Source organism: Chelmon rostratus, chromosome 18 (assembly GCF_017976325.1).
Source record: "Chelmon rostratus isolate fCheRos1 chromosome 18, fCheRos1.pri, whole genome shotgun sequence".
Lineage (NCBI taxonomy): Eukaryota > Metazoa > Chordata > Actinopteri > Chaetodontiformes > Chaetodontidae > Chelmon > Chelmon rostratus.
In genome coordinates this window covers 21,390,723-21,414,951 of record NC_055675.1, presented here as the reverse complement: position 1 = coordinate 21,414,951, position 24,229 = coordinate 21,390,723, and the positions used below count along the sequence as shown (strand labels likewise).

The 24,229-nt window shown below is 40.2% G+C and overlaps 1 protein-coding gene across 1 annotated transcript in view; it reads right to left on the bottom strand.

Moving 5' to 3' along the window:
• xrn2 (5'-3' exoribonuclease 2) overlaps positions 1 to 18,993 on the bottom strand; it is a 36,435-nt gene extending 17,442 nt beyond the window's left edge. Inside the window, exons 1-24 of the mRNA XM_041958417.1 lie at positions 18,800 to 18,993; positions 18,031 to 18,158; positions 17,529 to 17,640; positions 17,103 to 17,214; positions 16,444 to 16,502; positions 16,117 to 16,206; positions 15,783 to 15,855; positions 15,350 to 15,400; positions 15,070 to 15,227; positions 14,711 to 14,785; positions 14,323 to 14,456; positions 13,721 to 13,778; positions 13,511 to 13,618; positions 13,143 to 13,187; positions 12,613 to 12,756; positions 11,934 to 11,978; positions 10,495 to 10,589; positions 7,771 to 7,906; positions 3,018 to 3,125; positions 2,434 to 2,523; positions 2,272 to 2,344; positions 1,992 to 2,075; positions 1,186 to 1,283; positions 82 to 161 (exon numbers count right to left, since the gene is read on the bottom strand). Coding sequence (XP_041814351.1) covers positions 82 to 161; positions 1,186 to 1,283; positions 1,992 to 2,075; positions 2,272 to 2,344; positions 2,434 to 2,523; positions 3,018 to 3,125; positions 7,771 to 7,906; positions 10,495 to 10,589; positions 11,934 to 11,978; positions 12,613 to 12,756; positions 13,143 to 13,187; positions 13,511 to 13,618; positions 13,721 to 13,778; positions 14,323 to 14,456; positions 14,711 to 14,785; positions 15,070 to 15,227; positions 15,350 to 15,400; positions 15,783 to 15,855; positions 16,117 to 16,206; positions 16,444 to 16,502; positions 17,103 to 17,214; positions 17,529 to 17,640; positions 18,031 to 18,158; positions 18,800 to 18,874 — 2,231 coding nt within the window. The 5' untranslated portion in view covers positions 18,875 to 18,993. The remainder of the gene's footprint in view (positions 1 to 81; positions 162 to 1,185; positions 1,284 to 1,991; positions 2,076 to 2,271; positions 2,345 to 2,433; positions 2,524 to 3,017; positions 3,126 to 7,770; positions 7,907 to 10,494; positions 10,590 to 11,933; positions 11,979 to 12,612; positions 12,757 to 13,142; positions 13,188 to 13,510; positions 13,619 to 13,720; positions 13,779 to 14,322; positions 14,457 to 14,710; positions 14,786 to 15,069; positions 15,228 to 15,349; positions 15,401 to 15,782; positions 15,856 to 16,116; positions 16,207 to 16,443; positions 16,503 to 17,102; positions 17,215 to 17,528; positions 17,641 to 18,030; positions 18,159 to 18,799) is intronic.
• Positions 18,994 to 24,229: the final 5,236 nt, after the last annotated feature.

Genomic DNA, 24,229 nt, shown 5'->3' with positions numbered 1-24,229 from the left:
CAGCTCACCTTCAGTAGGTTAGAGTGTTAAAAACATTGGAACAAAATGTACAAAAGTGGGAATAAAGCAGGCGTTTCTTACTTATCTGGTAGAATAGGGTCGTCATCAAGATTTAATATACCTTGGATTCCATGGCACAGCTCTGCAGGGATCTCAGTGGCCTGCAGGAGGTAAAGGTAGAGTCTGTATCAAGCAGCAGCCACAGACCAGCAGCTATTTGATATAACACTCAAAAATAATAATCCTCACACCTTATCAGATGATGGAAGTGACTGACAAATAACTGAAATAATGTGCATCACAGACAATCACTTCAAGGCATTTCCATCAAGCCAACACTTGCTGTGAATTTCACTGATGACATTTAGGTTCCACTGAGGATGAACCATTTCCTTTTTGGACAATGTGTCAGCTTTGCTTTAGAGAATATCTATAATCAAACTTTCTGTCTACACAGGAGGTGTTTCAACCACGTTTTTAATGTTTTTCCACCACATTCCTGCTCCTCAGAGGGTAAACCTTCATTTTGATGCCCCCATGAGCTATTCTCTGGTGCCACCATCAGGACCAACTATACACGTTTAGACAAGACTCTAAAATAGATCAATTTTGCTGTATTTTGCTGAACACGGTACAAACACGCTCATTAAGAAGTATTCGCCCGGCAAGTGAGATATGAGCATGAACAACAAATCCACAATCAACAAGAAAAAATCCAACTCAGACGACACCTGCGCGGCTACACAAACACATCTGCAGCAGAGTGACGCAGCAAGTAATGCAAGTCTTTAACTGGATATGAAAGTTTGATCCCCAGAACCACAGAAGAAGACTATTATTATTACAGACACGTGTCAAGCCGACACAGCAGCTGACTGTGTGCAGCTGCAGGATGCATTGCACCACATCAAGACATTTAGCATAAAAATAAAGAAGCAATGAATCAGCGTATCTACGAGAAACTAATTGCTATATTGTCGAATTTACTGTGAAACCTTCAGATGCTGCATGTTGTTAGCGCCCCAGTTTGTCAACATTAAGACTATATTTCCCATCAGCCCCTTTGATTCCTGTCTGAAATTGCAGTGGCTGTTTGTGGCCTCCAACAAAACAAAATTTCCCAGTCATTGCTATTTAGCCATCAGTTTGATTTGAACTGGTGTGACTGGAGTTCGGTTTTGTTACCTCGAGAGACTCTGCACGGTAGAGTTCGTGGATGAAGTCAAAGAGCGGGTGAGACTTCCCCAGAAACAACACGTCGCTGCCCAGGCTGTTTCTTTTCACTGCAACAGAGAACAGACGGCAGCTGTGGTCAGGGAGGAAAAACCAGCGAGCACTGGGGAGACTGGAGCTCTGACTTTACTGGACTGGATGGTAGAAAGGAAAGATGATGATGATGAGGCGATGAGAGGGCTGATGAATCACAAGACAAGAGGGAAAAAAACAGTCTGAACAAAATCAGGAGGAGGAGAGAAGAAAGAAAGAAGAAGGAGCAACATTAAGCTGCATATTTTAATCTAAAAACAGACAGAAAAAATGTGTTGTGTTACATAAATTAGGTCATTTCCTGTGAATTCAATTGTTTTGCTGGTACAATCAAAGTCTATCTAATGGTTGTCATTCGTGGTCTTGAATTTGTCTTATTAAAAAGTGAAAGTTTTCCTGCATCTGTTCTCCTCATAATTCAATGAAAATGTAAAGCGCTGTGGCGCCGAACTACACATAAAACTACAACTCAAGCTTTTCTATGAGGTTCTTATAACAGTCAGATAATGGAGCACATGTGCTCACAGATGTGTCTTATAATCTCGTCTTTATATTCTGTAAATTCAATGAAATCTGAATCATCTGAATCACCATCTCTTTCAGTGAGGATCATGAAATGACTCTTCTATGTCGAACAGTAATCAACTCAGCAGAGAAGCACCTTTTGTTACAGAAGTTAATTAAAAGAGAGATGCAGAGTTTTAAAGTGCGAGGCTTTTGCTCACCTTCCTCAGTCGTGAGGTCGGGGTAGACGTCAGACAGCGCCGCCCTCAGACGACGTTCATCCACAAAAGGCAACAAGGCCACGCCTTGAAAACAAACAAACATATACTGAATAACTGTGTCTAAATTAGACAACATGAACACAACTTACTTAACATGTCCCTTTTCAACTCTTGACACGTGTTTACTCATGATAATGATATAAAACTACTGGAACAACACCGTTATAAACAACTCCAGCCACCTTTAAAGGGCGGGTTATTGCTTGGGAAAGCGACTCACCCTGCCAGGCGTATTTCTTGCCGTTCAGATCAATGGCAAAGTCATCAGGGTAGAAGTCAATGATGGAAGAATCCTGTGTCAAAAGAAGCATTTAAAGTAAGATCAAGAGACTTGGAAAAAAGCTGACTCCTGATGGCTCTGCACCCCAATCTGGACTCTTACCGGACTGGACATGAGGCTACGCCACGTCTGGGGCAGGAAGTTGCCACTGGCAGCAGGAAACACTCCCATCAGCTGCTCCAGAGGTTTAAACTGCACACAACAACCACCAGACAAGTAGTTTACGCACTCAGACTCACAGTGACGGTTATTATTGAACTCTATTGTAATGATGAATAATTGTGTCAATGGTAGGAAGACGGGCATCAACACACCCATATTTACTGACGAATATTCAATGTCTGTAACCAGCAAAGTAGAGCATATTGTATATATGTTTTTATTTTCCTTCTTTTCTTTACTGCTTATTTGATATTCATGACATATAATTCAAAATAAAACACTGAAGACACAATCAGGACCAGAAGATATATCTGTTATCAAAGACTTAATTCTGAGGGGCCAGAATCGACACAAAAACGCTCTTTTACTTCACCTAGAACGCCTCCGTCTGGGGTTGATGGCAAAATTACCTTTAGGTTTATTGGCATTTTATGGGAGAAACATATTCAACATGCCTTGTTTAGAGTTCGATCATGAAGCGCAGATGAGACAGAAGAAGAGAAACGTCTTTAGTTCATTCTTACCGGTTTGGTCCCCTTCTCGAAATCTGTGAACATCCCTTTGATGTCTTTGAAGTCGGAGGCGAATGGGGCGTAGTGGAACGGGAAGTACCACTTCCAGGAGGCGCAGCCCTGCAAATCAACACGGAGACGATCACTGACTTTAATATGACTTGACAGAAGTCTGCCACATCCAGGCCATGTGCTGCTCGTGTTTTACCAAACCAACCACAGGACATGTGCGATTACATTCAACTAAGACTGTAACTGACGCCTTAACCTCATAAATGATTGATCTGTTGATGATTTTTAAGTGTTTCACTGGTAAATCTATTACATAAAAGTCTATCACAGAGCCCAAAAACACGTCTTGAAATCATCTGGGAAGTCCAAAGCACAAAGATATTTAATCTATAATGCTATAACACAGGAAAAAGCAGCAAAACCTCACATTTGAGGAGCTGGAACCAGAGAAAATCTGGCATTTTTGTTTGATTAAAGTGATGACTGATCAATTATCCAAATTGTTGATACATCTTCTGTTCGATTTAATGTATCTACTCTAACACTGAACAGTTCATTATCATTTCATTTTAAGAGTTCGACTTGATGTAATGTCCTGACTAACATGCTAGCAGGATTAAATGAGAGAGAGAGAGAAAAAAACACATTAAGACGACGAGGAAATGGAAAGAAAAAAGCTTTTCTTTGCCCTTTTTCCACAAAAATTCCACGGCAGCACAAAGCTTAAGATCCAGTCTGCTCAGACTAATGTGACTGAGCTGACATTTAAAAACCTTCACAGGCCTGAATCCTGATCAGAAGAGAGTGCTTTAAACTGTACATGTGAACGAGTCTGAACTGCCTGTTCAACTCCAAAGTTACATTTCCGTCAGCTGCTGCTACACTTTCAAACTTCTACGTCGGCGTGTGGGAGCTGATTTTTGTGGCGTGAACCGCAATGGAGCAAAAACCGATCCAGTCCTTGCAAAAACAGCCTGCCCCGAGAACCCTGGAGCACCTGGGAACAAAATATTCCTCAACACCCCCTGAGGGGCTCTTGCATCTCAAAAATAATTCCCTTCCTCAGATCTGTTTTTGAAAGGTTTATGTCGGAGCAAAGAAGAAGAGCAATGAGAAAAAAAAACCCATCTAATCCTGCAGGATCCAGCATTTGCACCACTTATCCTTCCTGAACAAACACGTCTCACAGCAAAGAACGACCTTCACTTCCCAGAATCCACCTCTGAGAAAACGAGGCCCTCTGATAAATCCACCAATCCTCACATCTCGGCCAATCTCGCCGCCCTATTATTAAAGATGGTCATTCAAATGATAATATGGGACTTTACCATAATAAAAGGTAGAAGAGGCGCCAATCTCCACATTGAAATAATCGCACAAATCATTTATGTTAATACGCCGAAATGTTTTGTCTCGAGGAGAAATTCATTTGTGACTGCAGCCGGCGGGGTCAAAGACCACAAACTGCGACAACAAAATACATTTACTGTCCTGTTTCATAACACCTGATGCAGGGAAAAAAGCTGCTAGCTCACGTCGTCTCGTCTGTCAGTGTAATCTTCTCTGGATGGTTTAATCATATTGTGCAGCTGTTATAAAACTCTTCTGCTGCCCAATTTACTGCAACTAACCAATACTTCTATAATCAATTAACCTATCACTTAGTGCTCTTATTTATCGTTTAGTATATAAAATGAGAAGTTGACGGCCGAACGAACGTCCAAAACCAAAACATGTTTAATTTTTTTCTTTTAACCGAGGCAACAGAAAATCCTCACGCGAGGAACTCGACACAGCAAATGTTTGAGATTTTTTCTAGACAAATGACTTAATCAATCGATTATTTGAAAGTTGCCAGTTCATTTTCAGTCCATCGTCTAACTAATCATCACTGCACCTTTCACAACCAATGATTCAAATTAAATTGTAGTTATAAAAAACTGCAACTACAATGCAATTAGTGAACACTGATCATAATGAAAAAGTGATTATTTTATATAGAATTTTGTCAAATTGTATGAAAATTGTATTATTGGCTTTAATCCAAACAGTTATTCCTAAAAGTTTGGAAAATATTTTTTATAAAAGAAAAAAAAAAAAAAAAAAAAAAAAAACTCTTCATCCAGTGTTTCACACTGTCAATATTTTGGGAAGTCAAGTTGGAAGTCAATGAATATTGAATACAGCTAAATCCTAGTTAATTTTTTTCAAAAATGCGCTAATTAAATGTGCTAATTAAAACATATAATTATGATTATTATTAAGTAGCTTCTTGGTGGCTGTTTCAGTGGACAGAAGACTTGTTAAGGCTTGTCGTTAATCCCTCGATTCTCATCAAGTCCTGATTCGAGTCGTTTCAATCAAATTTCTTTGAGTTCTTGAAGATTCCAGTAAACTAGTTGAATTACAGCATTTCATACAAAAACACTTCTACGACTATGTGCTGGGAAACTTATCTGTTGTTTCTTTAGAAGCTGAGATTGCTTTGAGTGCAGATCCACTCATTTGCTTGTTTATTAGGTGCATTCAGCTAAAAATGATGCAGTCCGGTCGAGTCATGAACTGGTTGAGGTGTTTCTAATATTTTGCACATCCCATTAAAATCAATGAGGGCAAACTACAGATCTCTGAGAATAATGCAACGATTAAACAGCAGCGCAAAAAGGCCTCAAAATGACCATAACGTCAAATCAACACCTCACATCAACAACAAAAACTGATCTTCTATTGTCTTACTCAGCAGTAAAATTATTGGTATCTATTATTAACTGAGCTCATGAACACATTTCACTGTTATGAAGTTGTGAAACTAAGGAAAATAAAACTGAACGATAACAAGGAAGCACAGTCTTCACACATTCGGAGAAAAAGGCTGATCTTTGAATTTTAACAATCAATACTGGCTCATTATTCATTCGAAAAATTATTAATTTGCCCATTTCTATTAGCAGGCAAACTTTTCTAATTAAGTGTCAAATTGTTGAAAATAAATATATTAAAATAAATAAATAAATAAATGTGGTCTGTCAAACAGATTTTTGGATGAGCGTCTCAAACAGACCGTCAGTGTGGAAAATGCCTCCTTCATCACACCAACAAACTCAAAGGATCTGAAAAACGGGGATTCAGAACGACGTGTGAATCTTGTCTTTTGTGTTTTGGATAAACCCAGCCTGCCTCGCCCGATCACTCGGCGAGGTGTGCGTGATCATAATTCTGCAGCGGCGGACGGAACCGTGAATGTGTGGCGGCAGAACGCAGACACGTCCTCGTCCGCCGAGGGCCCGCTAATGAATTCATCCAGAAGAGCCCCCTGAGACGGGCTTTGGATTGGCGAGCATGTGGAGTCAACACAGAACGTGCATATACACAGCCCACAATCAGGCCGGACAAATCCCCCCGGCTCAGCCCGAAATGCCCCGGCTCTTCTGAAGAGGGCCCACAGCTGATTATTTCATTTCAAGATAAAGATCAATATTTTACAACAATAAAATGATTTAGTGTATAATCACACGGCAAACATGCAGTGCAGATATCAGAGACTGTTTGGAGGCTTGTTTGTTGAGACGCTCGACAGTGAGGAGGAGAAAACCTGTTGCTCTGTTAGTTGCTGAATCTTTGCTCTGGACAGAATCAACGTAGAATGATCAGAGATAGAAAACTTAAAGAATGAGACTAAAAGCTTGTCGACAAACCTGCAGCACGTTTCTGGATCTCTGAATAAAGAGTTCCTCGTCAAACTAACTGAACATACGTCCAACTGTTACGTTTCATGAGAGGAAAGGCTGTGGAGACATCTTATATCAGATTTAGACCCATTAATGCTGCAGAAAGAGTGTAGAAGTGCGAGGGGAGAAGCCCCGCCCTATAAAATGGCTTTTAAAGTTCATTCATCTGCACAGAATCATTGTTTCTTTTGCAGAGGTGGTCTGATTGTGATAAAAGGGGAGGGGGTCATCAAAATCAGAAGAATAGTTCAAGGTGTGGGTAACTAGTTCTGGGTATACATATGCAGGAATCCTGAAGTTAGATTTAATACATTTTAAGACCCTTTCCATACATTTTAAGACCTCATACCCACTTGGAGTTCATCAGTGTCACACTTATACTTGTTATCACAAACTAAGACAAAGAGTCTTAGTTCATGATGACCACTTTACCAATGCAACATCATTCACTGCATTCAGTGAAGAGGCAGCATCTGTTGTCGTGAAGCGGTGTCTGTTGTAGTGTAGCAGCGGTGGGTGGGTCGGTGGTGGAGCGCAGAAAAGTCTGAGAGACCTGGAGCCAGATGTGTCACTGTTGTTTCTGCATCTTTTCCTACATATAAACTTGTGTGTGTGGAGTGTCTGGTGACATGAAAATGAAAATTCTGGTTTTACTTTGTTTCTGTTGAGTTTGAATTAAGTGTAATTTACGGTGATAAAATGAGTTTCTGTAAATGGAGTCTGGTGGCTTTGGCGAGAGCGATATGACAGCTGTCTCTGATTAAACAAAAGGATCTTCTGCTTTAATAAAAAGGTTTATTTCTCTTCAGTTTAAGTGTCTTAATTGTCGCTTAACTGATTTATTAACTTATAATACTTTTTAAGACCCTGCAAAAAAGTCAAACCATCTTCTTTCAGGCCGCATTTGGCAAAAAATAGGTTGTTTCTCAGCAGAATGACACATTGCAGATAAATCTCATGACAGTTGAGGTTACTTTACTGTGTGAATGAATGTAAACGAAGCCACAGAGTGATGTCAGTGTTACCTGGTAATAGTAGCGCAGCACCCAGCAGAGACCCTCCACATACGACTTAACCACCTTCCGCCTGAAATCGTCATCTGTTGCGTCCACATCAAATTTGGTCTTGTAGTATCTCTGCTTCCAGCCCTCCTCCCACAACCTGCAACACACATAGTTGTACTTTAGTGATGGAACTCGTTCTCCTCACGAAGACACACACTCATCTTATAAGATGAGCAGACACAGTGCATTTCTATTAATCCTGACACTTTGTTTTAATCAGCCTGTCCGTACAGTTGAAGTGTATGTTCAAACTGTGCAAGCTGTATGAGCCACAACATCTTAAATACTACTCTTATAATAGCAGCAATATTAAAAAGATTTGTGACGGCAGCCATGGGGAAATTCGTTCAACTACGAGATAGTCAGTCAAAAATTCATGCTACTCAAGCTTTGCTAGATCGCTATAACTTATCAGCACCAAATGACAGCCAATCAGGGGTCTCAGTGCCCGATCGGTAATGCGCAAGTAGAAAATGCAGCATTCGAATGTTACTGGCTGGGTTGGAGTGACCCATCGGCCACGCATTAGGACCTGACCGGTACTGATCGGTTACTGACAGGTATCAGCCCAACTCCAAAAATTTGAAGGTGGGCACCCAATTCAAGGTGTCCAGCTTAATTCCCACCGTTCAAGGATCCAGTGATTTTCCTCACTCTGGATAGAATGCACATCTGGAAACAACCAGCTGAAACTGAGGGACCACAAAATTATGGAACAGTGCCTTTATTCTAACTCAGCTTTAAATTCCCACCTATACTGATCCCTGAATGCAACATGGTTGTCCCCCTGTTTATGAAGTATCATAATAGTTATCAACTCTCAAATCAACTATCCTGATGCTGTTGCTTAAACATACATTTTTTAAATCATGTACGTGGTTTCTGACCTTGAAATGTAAATTTATTCTGCTATTGAACATGACTATAAGTGACAGTTCGGGTTAGCCGTTTGCAGTGAAAATGAACCAGAACGATACTTTTGCTTATTAAAATCACTAGTTTTGAGGATGCTGCTCTGTTCATCTGTAGGCTGAAAAAACTGCATTAACTTCCTCGATGCTGCTGCTGGAATAGTTTAATGGCTTTGACTTCTTGGCAGACTTGGGGCAGCGATGCCGTTCTGCACACATAATCAAGGCCGCCCGGCATCTGTGTCGTGGATCCTCGGAGCAGCCTGCAGGGAGCGCCGGCTCCTGAGAGGAAAGCCTCCATGAATACCAATTTAGCCCGATGGATTTAGCAGCTTTGACGAGTGCGTCACAGAGGAATTTACTCGAATATTCCTGCTTTCCATATTAATCACGTGCAGAAGGAGGTGGGAGCTGTTCAGCAGAGGGGTGAGTGTGTGTGTGTGTGTGTGTTGGGGAGGTTGCAGAGAGTTAAATAGCTTGTGCTGCAGCACTGTGGCATTAATGAGTGCATCTCCCTGGCGGTGTTTGTTCACGCCATCTTCACTGACTTAAGCTGGTCTGTAAAAATTCATTTTAAAGGCATTTTATTAACCACATGCAGACTGACTGAACGCAAACTGCTTTACCAGCACAGACTCTAAAATAGCTTATTTTTGGCTCAGATGGTGAGTCTGCTGATGTTTTTTAAAAGTACCCACAATACCAAGAATCAGTTCTACCACTCAAAAACAGAATTGCAAATATTCTTAAGTAGTCTCTTTTATTATTCTACCCGTTTCCACTATTAATTACTCATTGCGGTGTACTAGCTCTCTAATGTACTTCATGAAACATTAAATCCACAAACATCAGAGTTTGACTATCAATACAACAACTGTTCAATCTTTTAAAAATAATGTTGTTGTTAGCTTCATTTTCTCTGTCGATGCTTGAAAAAGCTGCCATCAGTCAATCTGATGCTTTGATTTGATTGGTAAACTGTGTGCAGCTGAGGCCTTCAGAGCAGGTGTTTGATGGTGAAACCTTTGCTGTCGGCTAGCATGGCTGCAGTCTTGTTTTGTGCTTGGCAGAGACAAAAATGACTAAAAACAGTTTTTTTGTACTCATCTGATAATGTGGTGTTGGTATAACTTACACATTTATGCCAGTGCTTTTAAGAAGGAGGGCCAAGATGTGCATTTAATATCTCTGAGTATCTCATCTTGTGCTGCTGTAGTCTTTACATAAATGTGACTGGGTTGAATTCAGACTTCTGTCGTGTTGAAGTGTTGTGGAAATGTTTTGAGGTTCAAACTAGTTAGATTACATCAATTGCAAAGGGGAACTTTACACAGCAAAGCCTGGTTCCAGGTCTTTGGGGGTTCAACTGCATTTATGAAAACAGCAGTACAAAGTCTTTCGTGTCTGCAGAGGGAGCTGTGTGAAGTCTGATAAATGCCCTCAAGTGATGTCACTCGAGTCAGCTGCTCTGCATCTCTGCTGCAGGCGAGATGCTCCAGACTTTAGCCACTACCAGCATGACACAAAACACACAAACACACACATGTCTCTGGTCACATTGTAGGTAATATAGGCAACAGGTTTTGACCAGGAAGAAGAACTTGTGGAATCTGGATCTGTTACACAGATTTAGATCCGTTTTTTGAAGCTGGCCATTCTGCGTCCGACAAATGTCACAGCAGTGAAACACTAAATGGGGTTGGTTCTCTTTAAAAAATGAAAACAAACGTGTCCACACAGCCACCCTGACACCACCCAGCATGAGCAGGTTTACCTGACGTTGTCTTCTGGCTCCGGCTCGCTGTCACTGTCCTCAGCTTTTCTCTTCAGCCCCCTGCTGTCTGCGCTGTCGCTGGGCCCTGCAGACGACTGTGCAGGGTGACAAAAACCCAGAACGAAAGAAAGAGATTAGAAGAGATTAAAAGTAGAAAACGAAAGCTTGATCAGAGCATCAAGGGTCACAACAAATATAACCTGAGAAGTCTCGACTCATAAACTTCAGTTTTCTTCCAGGACAAAGAAAAGCTGTAAATCGTCACAACTGAGAAGATGGAGGTGATTAGCCAGCGAGTGATTAATTAAAACATTTGCCGATCATTTTTCTGTCGATTGATTATTCGATGAATAATTTCAGCTCTTAACATTTTCTAATTGTGTAATTTTATACACAATTTCTGCCATATAAAGATCAAAGGCAAAATATTACAGAATAGTATGTTAATCAACATTAATTAAAAATGTGTTTCCAGGAGCACGTGTTGTATTCCACAGCGGTGTCTGTTGCTACATCACAAAAACAACCAGATGATTGGAAAATCTTTCTGATTTTAACTACCTGCACTGCTGTCTGGTACAGCTGCTGTATGTATGGATGTGGTTTTCTACGTTTGAAGGAAGCTGATGGAAAGAAAAAAAAAAAGAATACAGACTGCCACAGCTCCTTAGCCTTCCTTTTTCTCCGACGCCTTTGTGCTCTTTTCATTCATGTGCTAATGAATGGCCGCCTATTGTTGGTCGATACATTTAACGCAGCACACGGGCAGGAAATTTAACAGCTTAACAGACACGTTAAATAGAAACACGACCACGAACTGAACAAAAAAACGGCGTCCACATTCAAACAGACTGCTGTTCAGCTACAATCCAACTTATCTGAAAGAAGAAGTGACGCGGTTTCAAAATGACTGTCGGCATGAAATTTTTACTAGTCCAGAGACGTTTTCAAGGATCAACTTTACCTGCTCAAAATTAAAAGCTTTAAATCTTGAACACACTGTATTGATCAAGGACTTTTAGATTACTACTGTGAGTTAATGAAGACACCATTAGCCCATTTGTCAATTACGCATTAACGGTTAGATAACACTGCGTTCTACAGGTGCCAGCCAAACAGCATTAAGTCCAAAGTGAATATTTACACAACTGCATGTCCACCCTGAAACTCAAACCTCAACCTAGATGTGGACAAGTAAACACTCCAGCGTGAAAAAGGCCAGAAGATTGTAAAGTGTACGACGATGATGGGTGATTGCAGAGAGGACGTGCTGTAAAAGATGCCAAAGACACAAACAATGAAGGAGTAATGTTGCCAATGGTCCATTTTGGCTGCCTAAGTGGAGCAGATCCAGAGGATTGTTCTAATCTTCTAATAAAATCAATGAATAAATGTTTTTATGTGCATGTGTCCTCTCTCCCATTTCATCAAGAACTTACATTGCCACCATTCTTCATCATGGCCTTCAGGGACTGAGCAGCATCCTGCAAAAAAAAAAAAAAAAAAGAAAAGAAAAAAATACTTCATGACTGCACGTCACCATGCTACTCTTTCCCAACTGGATCTGAAGATCCGTGAAAACATTACACAAAAAATTACAATATGTAACTGAACTGCAGACACATACATAAAATACTGTTGTAAACGTTGACATTGTGATTTTAAATTCTGGTCGTCATTTATATATTCAAAATATGAGCGTGCATGGGTACTCATGACAACTTCATCCAGGGTAAACAAATCCACCCTCAAACTGCTTTCAAAAGAACCAAATAAGAGGGAATGAGAGTAAAGAGAAAAGGCACAAGGAGTTAAAACCAGGAGATTTAAATCAAAGAGGACACACAAAACTCATAGTTGAGCCAAAGGTATCTTTGAGTGGGCGGACTAGAAATATCTCCCTTTGCAAAGTCGTATCCAAGGTTCCTCCTATTTAACGGAGCAGTGAATGCTGCATTGCATAAGGGCTTTATGGGATAGCACAGTTTTTTCCAGGCATTAGTCAAACGCATAACACGGCCCCTTTGAGGTGCACATAACCAGGAATTAACAGACTGTGTAGAGGCAACCGTCCTCCACACTGTCCACGGGACGAAGTACATGAACGACCGGTCCTACCATGTTCTGTTGCTGCCTGGACTGCATCCTCATGTCGTAGGCCTGGTGCCGAGCGTTCTGGACGGCCTCGGGTCGGTCTCTTCTCCCCAGGGCCTGAGGGGCGAACTGGCCTGTGGTCAGGTACGCGGGGCCCCGCTGCTCCATCTGTGATCACACAGAGGGGAAAAACAAAACTGTCACCCAAGAAGTTGAGGATGTGGAAAAATGCACATGAGCTCTAATCTTAATCGGTACCAGGCCTTCAGTACTGTGGTTTCTCTTCCAGCAGCACAATTTATTTATCATTGAAAAAAATCTGTATATATGTAGTGAATTCATATCAACCCCTTACTGCTAATTCCATTTATCAGCACCACACAGATGTATGTTAATCTGCACTGTACAGCGTTTTGTACTTCTGGTCAGATGCTAAACTGCATTTCTTTGCCTCAGTACTTTACAGTACTACAGTATTTATTAGGTAAGAGTTGCCAGATGTGTTAAAAGCCAAAAACACAGCAAACAATGGCATCACCATCTACTTTACTCACCTTCATCCTCTTTCGCTTGTCTTTCATTCTTCTCTTAAAACTTTCCTAAAACGGAGAAAATGTGAAGACTTATGATCACAGAGAGCAATAAATCAATGCCAGAACAGAAATATCAACACTCGTGTGGTAAACTGGCCTGGTGGTAGCAGGCTGTGTGATCAAACAGCAGTGGCTGGTGTATCACCAAAACCAGTTATGATTTAAATCAGTAACTAAGAATAAGCAAGAAATTACATAGAAACTTAGGTTTCTAACACTGCTTCATACATGTTTTGGCTCCTATCAAAAATGTGCAGAGGCTTGATACGAAAGGTGTCTATAAGAGGCAAAATTCCCATGATCACAGTGTGAAACTGCGGAAATCTTACGTCGTCTTCTTTGCGCTTCTTGAAGATGTTGTCCTCAGCCACGCCCACCGCCTGCATGATCATCTCAACTCGCTCCAGGTTGACGTAGCCATTCTCCGTCAGGTAGCCCTGCAGGCAAACACAGGCCGGGTTACTCACAGTTCAATCAGAGCTGCTTCAAAGAAAAATAATCCAAAACTGGGAACGATACAAACTTGTGATGATACTCACTCCGGTTTTGTGCACAACGTCTTTGTAGATGTTGACCAGTCGATCTATTGCTCCCTCTCTGAAAGAAACAACACCAGTGAATAATTAAAGACGAGTCAGTGTAAATTTAAATGAGAATCAGGAGGGAGCACTGAACACCAAACACTGATTTATCCTTGACAGAAGCAGGAAATTTGGCTGCCCTATTAGCCACTCTGGCAGGTAACCAAACAACATTTGGAGCCCTGTTTTATCTTTATACAAATAAAAAGACTACAGAGGAGTATTTAAACTGAACAATAGACGTCTGAGCTCTCCACCAGCTTTTAGTCTGATCAGTGTTGGAGTGACGGCAGGATTACGATCAGCATGAAAGTGAATAATCACGCTGTCTTCAACACCTGCGCAATCTAAAGCAACACAATACAACTGTCCTGCAATTAACCCTGTTTTTGTGAAGCTTAAAGAAAGCCCAAGTCTCGCCCACTTCGGGAGTAATGCTGGCATAATTGAGTTGGCAGGAAGGAAGCGTCAAAAATAACACTATATTTATTTATTATACCTCCGTACAGTTTCTCACATTCAAACCAGCTTTCACCATGAAAAGGTGTCCTGAAGCTCACCTGATTTCTAAGGAAGGCAGGTGTGGTAGGAAATCATTTCCAACAAAGAAACACATAAAGACCCAGTCGTCTACACTCCTCTCAAAGTCGAAGGGAAAGGGCAGGCTGGCCATGGTCAGCTCTCTGGCGAGGTACTGAAAACATGGAGGGAAAGCTGAGTTAATGTAGGTCATCTGATATCTGATTTTATTTCTAAGGCCTGAAGGACTAAAGTTTGGTCAAGTAACCATTACAGTTCAAATACAGACAAAATTATATATAGAAATAAATTGACTTAACAAATTATGACTTGTGTGGAATAAAAAATGCCTTAATAGAATAAAGACGAGCACCACTCTAAACAGCTATCACTTTCAGAAGGAAGCAATGAAAATGATAAACATCATACCTCCCGTAGCACACAGAGCCTGATAAATATGAACTCCTGTTCAGACACCGGCATCGAATCTGCAAACTCATCATGCTGAAAGAAAAGCAAGAAAAGAATTGTTGTTGTTAGAATTTAAATCTGGAAATATGACATCAAATTTTGCAAAATTCACATTAGATTAAGAAAAGGCCAGACAGGAAGGAACTATAACTATAAATTATGCATTTTTTCTCTTTAGTTCTGCTATTTAAGCAAAGACGCTGTTTTTATAAAAACTCCTACTGCCGGTGATCACAGAACCACATAACTAGCCATTCAGCACACTTTCTTTATATCATATCATGATACATTTTGACAGAAGAACAAGCAGAGCTCACCTGTCCCTGTTTCTCTCTGGCCGTCCCCTGACAATCTTTGATTTCGTGACCCATCTGTCCGCAGAGTGCGCAGGGGCGGGGTTTGTTGGGCTTAAACTCCTCTCTGATGATGGTGAAGTTTGGCTCATGGGTGGCCAGGCCCAGCATGATCAGGTCAGCTGATCATCAGTCACCATCGAGAAAGGAAAAGTGTTATTTCAACAAGATGGAAGTCATGAAATGGAAAGCAGCATTTATTAATCATGTAATGTGTATTTTATAGGTGGATTTAAAGGCTCACCGTCAGCTCCACACAGGCAGTGGTGTGTGTTGGGGTCGTGGTTGGGTTGAGCTGTCAAAGCGAATCACAAACATGAGTCAACAACATGTCTGACAGTGAGAGCAGAAGATTCAGACTTGACTTGTGCTCATCAGAGTTTGTCCATTTCTGACCTACAGAGCCAGGTCTCAGCATGATATTCAACAACACTTTCATCTTTCTGTGTTCATCAGTCAGTCAAATCTGACCGAATTCTGCACTTTTTGGCACATTAAATACATTTTGTAATTGCTTGTAAGGCTGTGTTTTGTAACTTTTCGTCTTGTCTGTTGTGACTGTGTTTGTTTTATAACTCTTTTGTTTATGCTGTATCCTACTTTGCTTTAATGTAAATCTTTGTAACACAAAAGGCATCCATCAATTGTCAAAGTCTATGAGTGGATGGCAGCTGTACCTCTCTGTCTCCTGATGAAGTCCATAATCTTGTGTTCACCCTCCCCAGGAACACTGGCATCAGACAGGAAGACCTGGAGAACCAAAAGTGAAGGTTAAGAGGTTGGTGACTGTGAACATGATCCATATCAACATACAACCAGGGTGCAACAAGACAACTGACAAGAGATGTGAACTAAAAGAACAAAGTCAAAAAGGAACATTTATTTTAATATTGTTATTTCTTGTCGGTAAATCTATCATCTGTTTAGTCATAAAAAGTCAAAAAACAATTAGAAATTGCAGGTAACATTTGTGCCTGTATTTGAAAGCCTGAGCAGCACAGCGACACGTACTGTGACGTTCCTCCATCCTGGATCATTGCTGAGTCTGTCTGCGACGTAGTATCGCAGACACTTTGCCAGGTTGTCCATAAACTCTGTTCCCTGGAGACAGAAGCAGTCAAATCCTGTAATTCTGCTGCTACATGTTGACGGAAAGCCTTTATTTACACCCAAGTTTATATCATCAAACAAACACAGAAAAAAATCTAATCAATTTTAAAAATAAAAAAGCAACAATAAACATGACTGAAGCAAAGTTATTCAGTAATAAAATCTAGCAAAATAAAAATTTGCTAAAACCACTGATTTTACTTTTTAAAGAAAACTTATCCCACTTACCGGAGTGATACAGTTGCTGTCAAACCTCTCTTTAATCTCCTCAGGTGGAAGATAACCTCCTGTAGAGGAAGTAAGGTTACGTTGAGCATGAAGGGTAAAGATAGTTGCACAATGAAAAATCGACCAGAGAACAAGCGACTACAACTGTAAATCATGGAGGATTAATTTACTCATCCAGAGTGAGCCGTCAGATTAATTTAGGATTTTGAATTCAGTCATTTGAGTCAGGGAAAGTTGCTGGCCTGAGTTGAGTGTTTCTTCTCTCAGATGAATGTAAACAAAACTTCAGATAAACGAAACAACTGCGTAGCAGGTAATATGATTGCACAAAGAGGCTCAAAGTGACACATAATGATGCTCTTTTTCAAAATGGTCAATTCTCATGTCAAAGTACGCCAGGTGGGTTTTTAAAGCCTGGATCTGTCTCTATAATTCTGCACAAAAGCTCCCAAAGAACACAGACATGAGCAAACATTCTTTAGTATATTCTGAGCCAGAGTTCAGAGGAAATACCTTCCTCCCGGAGGACATTGTCAAGTAACGTTCTGTACCATCTGAGGTCTGTACAGAAAACAATACAAAAAAAAACCACAGACAAGCCGACATACCTTCTCTGTATTTTCCATCTGACAGTGTAGGAATTTAAAAACATCACACACCTCTCTGGATGATCTCCTCCCTCATTCGATTCTTCTCCTCCACCAACTCCACTCCTTCTTTGGAGGCACGGAAACGCCGAGAGCGCTGCTGGTTCATTTTGGCCCGTGGAGCCTGGTCATAGTTAAACAGGGTGTTATTTCTAATGTACAGCAGCTGCTTTCAGGTTCGTCACCAATCAATCATCTATTTCCCTGCTTATATGAAGCCTGATTGTTTAGGTAGGGGTATCAGCTGTAAGCCAAAAGCTGTGATTAAATTAGCCAAAGTGACTACTTAGTTCATATGAAAACAATAATTGATTAATAAAACAAAACTGATATGACATTTAAAAATAAATTTGACTCTCTAGCAGATATTTAAACCAGCTCTTAAACTGACGCAATCTATGCTCTGGCTGCAGGTTTCTGTTCCCAAGAGTTACTTACCACTCCATCGATGGCCATGTAGAGAACTCTCCTGGGTCGCACAATATTGAACAGGCGGTCGATGTACTCGAAGATGGCGACCATCATCTCATCTTCATTTTTGGGAGCGGGTCTGTGGAAAGCAGAGTTCAGAGAGTGAAGTATCCAGAGGGTATGTGGCTGACTATGGATTCATTTTTTTTTATCCATTATTTAAGCTGTCTTATATGAAAGGATTTAACATACCAAAATTTCTGTCCAACCAACAGTCCAAATCTCAAAACATTCATAATGGTATCATAGAAAGAAAAGCAGCAAATGCCCACTCAGTGACGTTACCACTAATTTAACACAAGAGTACATTGTGAAGCTTCAAGATTAATAATTATAGAAACGCGTACCCATTTGGCTGTTTAATCGACTGCTTAATTCATAAAAAAAAGTTATGTTAAGAAAATGCAGTGATGTTAAACTACATAAACAAAGTCCTAAAAGTCTACAGTGCACAGAAGGGAGTTCCTACTTGTCTTCTGGATGTGTGCATGGGTGAATGATCCCGTTCATGTCCAAGTACAAATTATCGAATTCCACCTCGTTGGGGTTTGGTTTGGTTGTATCAACGGGAATACGGACTCCATTACATTCTTTCCCCTGTGAAGATGAAACAGAATAAAAACAAATCGTCGTTTGAAGAAATACCAGGCTTCCGTAGAAAACTGTTGGGCAAAGGTGGCAAAGGCCGAAACAGCTCTTTAGACATGTGGCAATGGCGTAAAGAAAAGGCACATCCGCTCTATCACAACTGAATTTATATTATCTCACTTGTAATGTGTTACAATTTATAATACTAGCTGAGGCGGGAAAGCCTTCAAACCTTTTATTTCATCTTTAGACTGTGTGCAGACATACATTTTTTAACGTTATCGTCAATAACGATTAAAGATTATGGTTCATAGTGCTAACGTTAGGTTAAAATACTCTCAATAGTACGTTTTTGTTGGTGGTCTGAGGTTAAGGTCGAACAGCTGCGCCGTTTTGTTTACAGTCTCACTAAGAAGGCCACAAACTTCCGCCGTGCTGTTTATATCAATTAATGTCCGACAATCCGAAACTTTCACAACACCAAAACCCATCGACAACGCAGTATTAACGGCAGAGAACATTCGTTATTTCCCATGAATAATAAAAAATAGATGTGTATTCAGAAGATTATAACACGTTAAAACCTTCCCGCTAACGTTGACGCGACAGGCAAACTGATTCCGTTGCTAGCTAACATGCTATGCACTTACCTTCTCCTCAACACAATGCACAATGATAGACGAATATTTCCGGCTAAGCCAACGGAAAAACGCCGGGACTCCCATCTCCGGTAAAAAAAATCGCTCGAAAACTATGAATCCTTACGAAACAGTTAAAATAGCTTAATTAAAACAATGAATTTGTTATGGATGAGTCCAACACTTCAGTTAACATGCTGCAGGTAATAACTATTGTGTACTGTTTCCGGTTCATGTCGACTTTTTCCGGATCATTCCGGAAAAGCCCATGAGCCTACAGCGACATCAATGGCCTTATCCGGTATTGCAGGCAGCTACTGGCTTTTCTTAGTCAATTAATTTCGAAGAATGTAGAGTTATAACCAAGCAGAAAGGCATCTAAAACGTCTCTAATTTTGATTGAAATTCTGATTTCTATCTCTTCTTCATTTGTGTTTGTCGTTTTCCTTCGATTTGTTCATAGCCTAATTTTTACTTTTCAATATTAATTTCATTCATTTATATTTTTTAAATTGTAACTGCACAGAGGAGGGATCCCTCCCTCAGGACAAACAGACAGGATTTAGATGTTTTGTGTACGAAATTACAGTATGGACAATTGGGATGACAAAATTATAGCATGTATAGATTGTAAACATATAAAAATTATGTGTCTGGGGGGATTTTAAGCAACTTCAGGTGAGGCCAAACAAACCCAAGTCACATGACCTCCTCTCCACCATGCAGACCTTGAAACAGGACAGACTACACAGCAGATTTACAATGGACAAAGCTCACACACAGCATCCACACATTCATATATACAGACTTGTTCTGCCATCAGCAGCTGTTTTCAGTTAAATGTCAAATACAGGTAAAATATCATCATTACTAAACTCATGTCAAAACCAATAGAATATGATATTAAACAGAACAATATTTACCATCTATTATCAAAACTAATTTGTTATAATATTTTTTTTCTGTGCTAATTCAAACAGGATAAAAATAGAAGTGAAACACATGACAGGAGATGTCAAGTAGCCAAAAGATTATAGAATCGACCTATAGCCAAAATTTAGAATTAAAAATTAAGAAAATACACAGAAATACAAACAAATTTATGGAAACACTCACAAAATAAAATATTCATCATAGATTAGCTAAAATTATTAGATTGTTTGTACATCATCGTTTGTACATGTTTCTACAACCCATGAATAAATTCTCACACATATCATATCAACGTTACCAAACGTATCAAAGTGACGTAGTTCAGATTACTGGACAAAGACGGGTATTTTCAAGGAGAAGTTGGGACATTTTCCAGTCATGTCTATAGCAACTAAACCAGGTTTTTCAAGACAAAACATGATTTTTTTCCAAATCCTAACCGAGTGGTTTTGGTGCCTAAACCTAACTAGAGTCTTTTCACAACATACAATTGAAGCGAAACGAAATATAAAGTTTGGCCGGAGGAAAACACAAATTTTCAACTTCTCTGTGGTTTGCAGAAACATTTATTCTGACGATTGATTTGTATTTCTCATTTCAGTTAATCCATAAAAGTCTGAAACAATAGCAAGTTCTTAATAATAATGATAATAATAATTGTTGTTTTTGTTAAAGACTGCTATTTGAATGTTGTACAGAACAACTAATGTCGGCAGGTGTGTGAAATGTGTGAGCCTTGCAGACTCGTGTCCATATTCCCTGTAATTGTATTGTGGTTGAATCTCCATCATCCACAGCCTGATGTTACATAATGTTCCTTTAATGGGGACTCTCTGAACAGATGCCCTCTCGCTTCCCAACCCTGCAGCACCACATTTAAGGTGAATTAGATCCCCCCCCCCCTCTTCATCTCTGTGGCTCATGCATGGAGGGAGGAAAGGGCCATTAGCCTCCCCTCTTCAGGCAGGGTGGGTCTGACATCAACACTGCAGTATTATTACTGCAAAGAGCTGCTGATGGAAAACACTTGGCCTGCTCCGACAGGCCATTTCCATAAACATTTACGCTGGAGTTGCAGGTAATAGGATGAAGCCATCATTTCAGTGTTTGTGGAGAGAAACAGAGGAAATGAAGGAAAATCTGATGCAAATCCCTGATGTGAGAGCTCCAACACAAACCTCCCACTCAGACTGAGGCGTTACAGCTCAGGAATGTGACATGAAAATACATTTTGGCAGCTGCAGATGATGCATTCACTGACTTCATGTGAAAATTCATGCTGATTTGAGGCTTTGGTTTGCGTCTGCAGACTAATGTCCATGAACATCTTGTTATTAGAAACTGAAAAATTAATCTTACCAAAACAAACTTAGATGAGTATTTCACCCGAAAGGTTTAATCTGAACAGTCGGTATGTGTGTTTCATTCCAGCTGCTGAAAGCAGTGAACAGTTTTCTTCTTTCAAACAGGATGAAACCAAATCAAAACATGCAGGTTGAGTCATTTTCTCTGTCTGTGCGTGGGCTGATTTTTCTGTATTCCCTGACTTGAATTCCTCCCACAAGACTTAAAGAGGGAGAGCGCCCTCACCTGGTGGATCATCATCATTACAACCAGGTTGAAGCCTCCGGGCAGCTGTCAGCTTCCTTTGGTCTCTCTCTCTCTCTGTGTATGTGTGTGTGTGTTTGCATGCATTGGTATTTTTTACTTGTGTCACTCCAGCTCTTGTATTTCATCAGCAAAACAACTGAATCTTTTTTACATTAATTTTGAGAATGAAAACCGCCAAAAAAAAGATAAAGACACATTAAATCTGGATGAATTTAGCTTCTCCAGCTGTATGTTCTGCATTCAGAGGACTCGTTCAGAACAGATAATATAAATGATGTCAGTCCATTCATAAAAACATCTCAGCAGTAAGATGTTTATCTGCTGTTTATTTTCTTGATCAGTTGTTTGGTCCTTAAAATGGAAGAAAATACACCAGAGACGGTGACTTTTGCTTGTTTTGTTGTAGAAACACTTCAAGACTAAAGATACTAACTTTATTATCACAGAAAGAAAAACAGTAGTGAAGCTGGAACCAGAGAATAATTAACACTTATGCTTAAAAATGACGTAAATGATTTGCTTATGAGAATGATTGCTGATTCCAGGTATTAATCTCCTTTATCCAATCATGTGTTCACAAAGTGTTGACCCTCGCTCCATCCTCGCTGTGAACCACTGAGCCTTTCAATCATGATACTCTCACCTGTTACCAATCAGCCTGTTTACCTGTGGAATGATCCAAACAGGTGTTTTTGGAGCGTTCCACATCTTTCCCAGTCTTTAGTTGCTCCTGTCCAAACACAAGGTGTCGCTGCATCAGATTCAAATCAATAAAGCTGATGAGCTCAAACATTAAATATATTGTTTTTGTGCTGTTTTCAGTTGAGAAGATCTCAAAGAGGATCAACAAGTTATCACATTCTGTTTTATTTATGTTGTGAAGGTCATTGTCACCACATTTCTCACTATTTTCAGAATGTTCCCAAACCAAACAATCAGTCAATTTATGGAGAAAATAATCAGCAGATTCATCCAAAATGAAAAGACACTTCTCCAACGTCAGCACTCCTGTTTATTTACAATACCTGAAAATAAGTGTTTTTAGCTGCAGTTATCTCAAAAGACATGAGGACCTGTTTTGACCGATTAAACTGCGTCCTAATGTCAAAAACCTCCCAAATCATAACAGTTTGTTCTCATTCTGTCTTTGTGCATCAGTATGTGAACGGGTGGCTTCATGTCACCCACCATGTAAACAATGATTTAAAAATATAAAGTCAAATCAGTGACGTGTTCAGTCCTGTTGGCTTTAATTACCATCAGGCCTCGAGGAATGATGATGAAATCTGCGTGAATCATATATTTATTGACTTGCCGCACACTAAACCTCCGCTCATTTAGACTGGATGTAATCCTGTCCACACGCACGCACGCACACACACACACACACACACAAACACAGACACACACAGTGATAATCGCATCCCTCCAGGCATTAAATCTGAAACAAACAAACACACAAAAAAAAAAACAGAAAAAAGGTTTTTGAGGATTAATTTCACACCAGGACGCTGCAGCTCTCACTTAAGCATTCAAACAACAGTTAATCTGATTTAATCTCAGTCTTCAGATAACCAGGAGTGGATCTGTGTTTCCACGGGTTAATTTCACACACCCGGATTATTTCACACCAGATATGAATCATGTGATTAAAAAAAGTCTAATGAAAAAGCTCGTTGATGAAGAAGCAGCTGTTTTTCTGTCGTGTTCGTCCAGTTTAAACTACGCTGTAATGTCATGCTAACAAAGACGCCGGCTAAACGCGTTAGCGCTCCTTCCTCCTCGTGCCTTTGATTAACTGCTCCCTTTAGCCTGCACATGAAAAGCTCAGCAGGAAGTCACATGGTTTAATACAGCAATTTGTGTCTCCAAGGTTGTGATGTGTCCTCAGCGGCTCGCAGAATGTCTTCACATCTGAGCCTCTTTGAGTTGGTTTCTGCCCATTGTGCCGCAGGAATAAAGACCCGCCGGGTTTCCGTTTTTCATCCCTCCAATGAAACACACACACAGTCTGAAACTTCTCGTTTGGTGCCCATTTTGGCTGAATTTTACAAAACATTGTGATGTTTCTTTGTGGAAATGCTTCCAGGTGCCATGCAGGGGGACAGTGGGACTGGTGCCATTTTGTTTGGTTTCTTTTGAATCATCAGTGGTGGAAAAACGTGATTATTTAATTAGCTAAGTGCCAGTTCCACTTGTGGAAAGACTCTCAACTGCAAGAAAAAACACACTTAAAGCTGCTATAATCAATATTCTTACATTAACAAAGGATCAAATTACTGTGTTCAATGTTCGTAGTGACAAACCCAGAGTGAATTCTCACCAACTGCAGCTCTGCAGAGATTTAAAGCAACTTTTATGCCAGAGTCTCTTTTTAATGGCCCAAAACTTCACAGTTTCAAGTCTCACTGCTCTCATCTGTGTCGTTTCCACCACATGCAGATATTTTCAGGGACAAACCCACCGAACACTGCCTGCCAAGCACCAAGCAGCAAACAGACGGAGTCAGAGCGGAGCTGGTGGAGACCAAACCAGAGCTAAAAGCCGTGAATAGCTGACTTAATTTGATCAAATCATGAGAAACATGGCTCCAAATAAACGATAATGCTGCTGCGTGTCTGATCGATGTGTGTAGTAAATACAAAAGTGTTTGCAAAAATGTTCACCGTGTCGACTTTATTAGGTGAGAATACGGTATGTTGTAAGCACCGCTGCCCCCAAGTGGCCCCCCAAAAAATCAGTTTATGCATGTTTAACTAAAAGTAAATAATTATTAGTAGAATGGGCTTAAGTATCTAATGTATGAGTAGTGATGATGGTGAATGAGAGTAAAGGTTAGCTTCGGTTTTAGGGAGTTTCATGCTTTCAGATCAGTCGATGAAGGGAACAAAAGAAGGA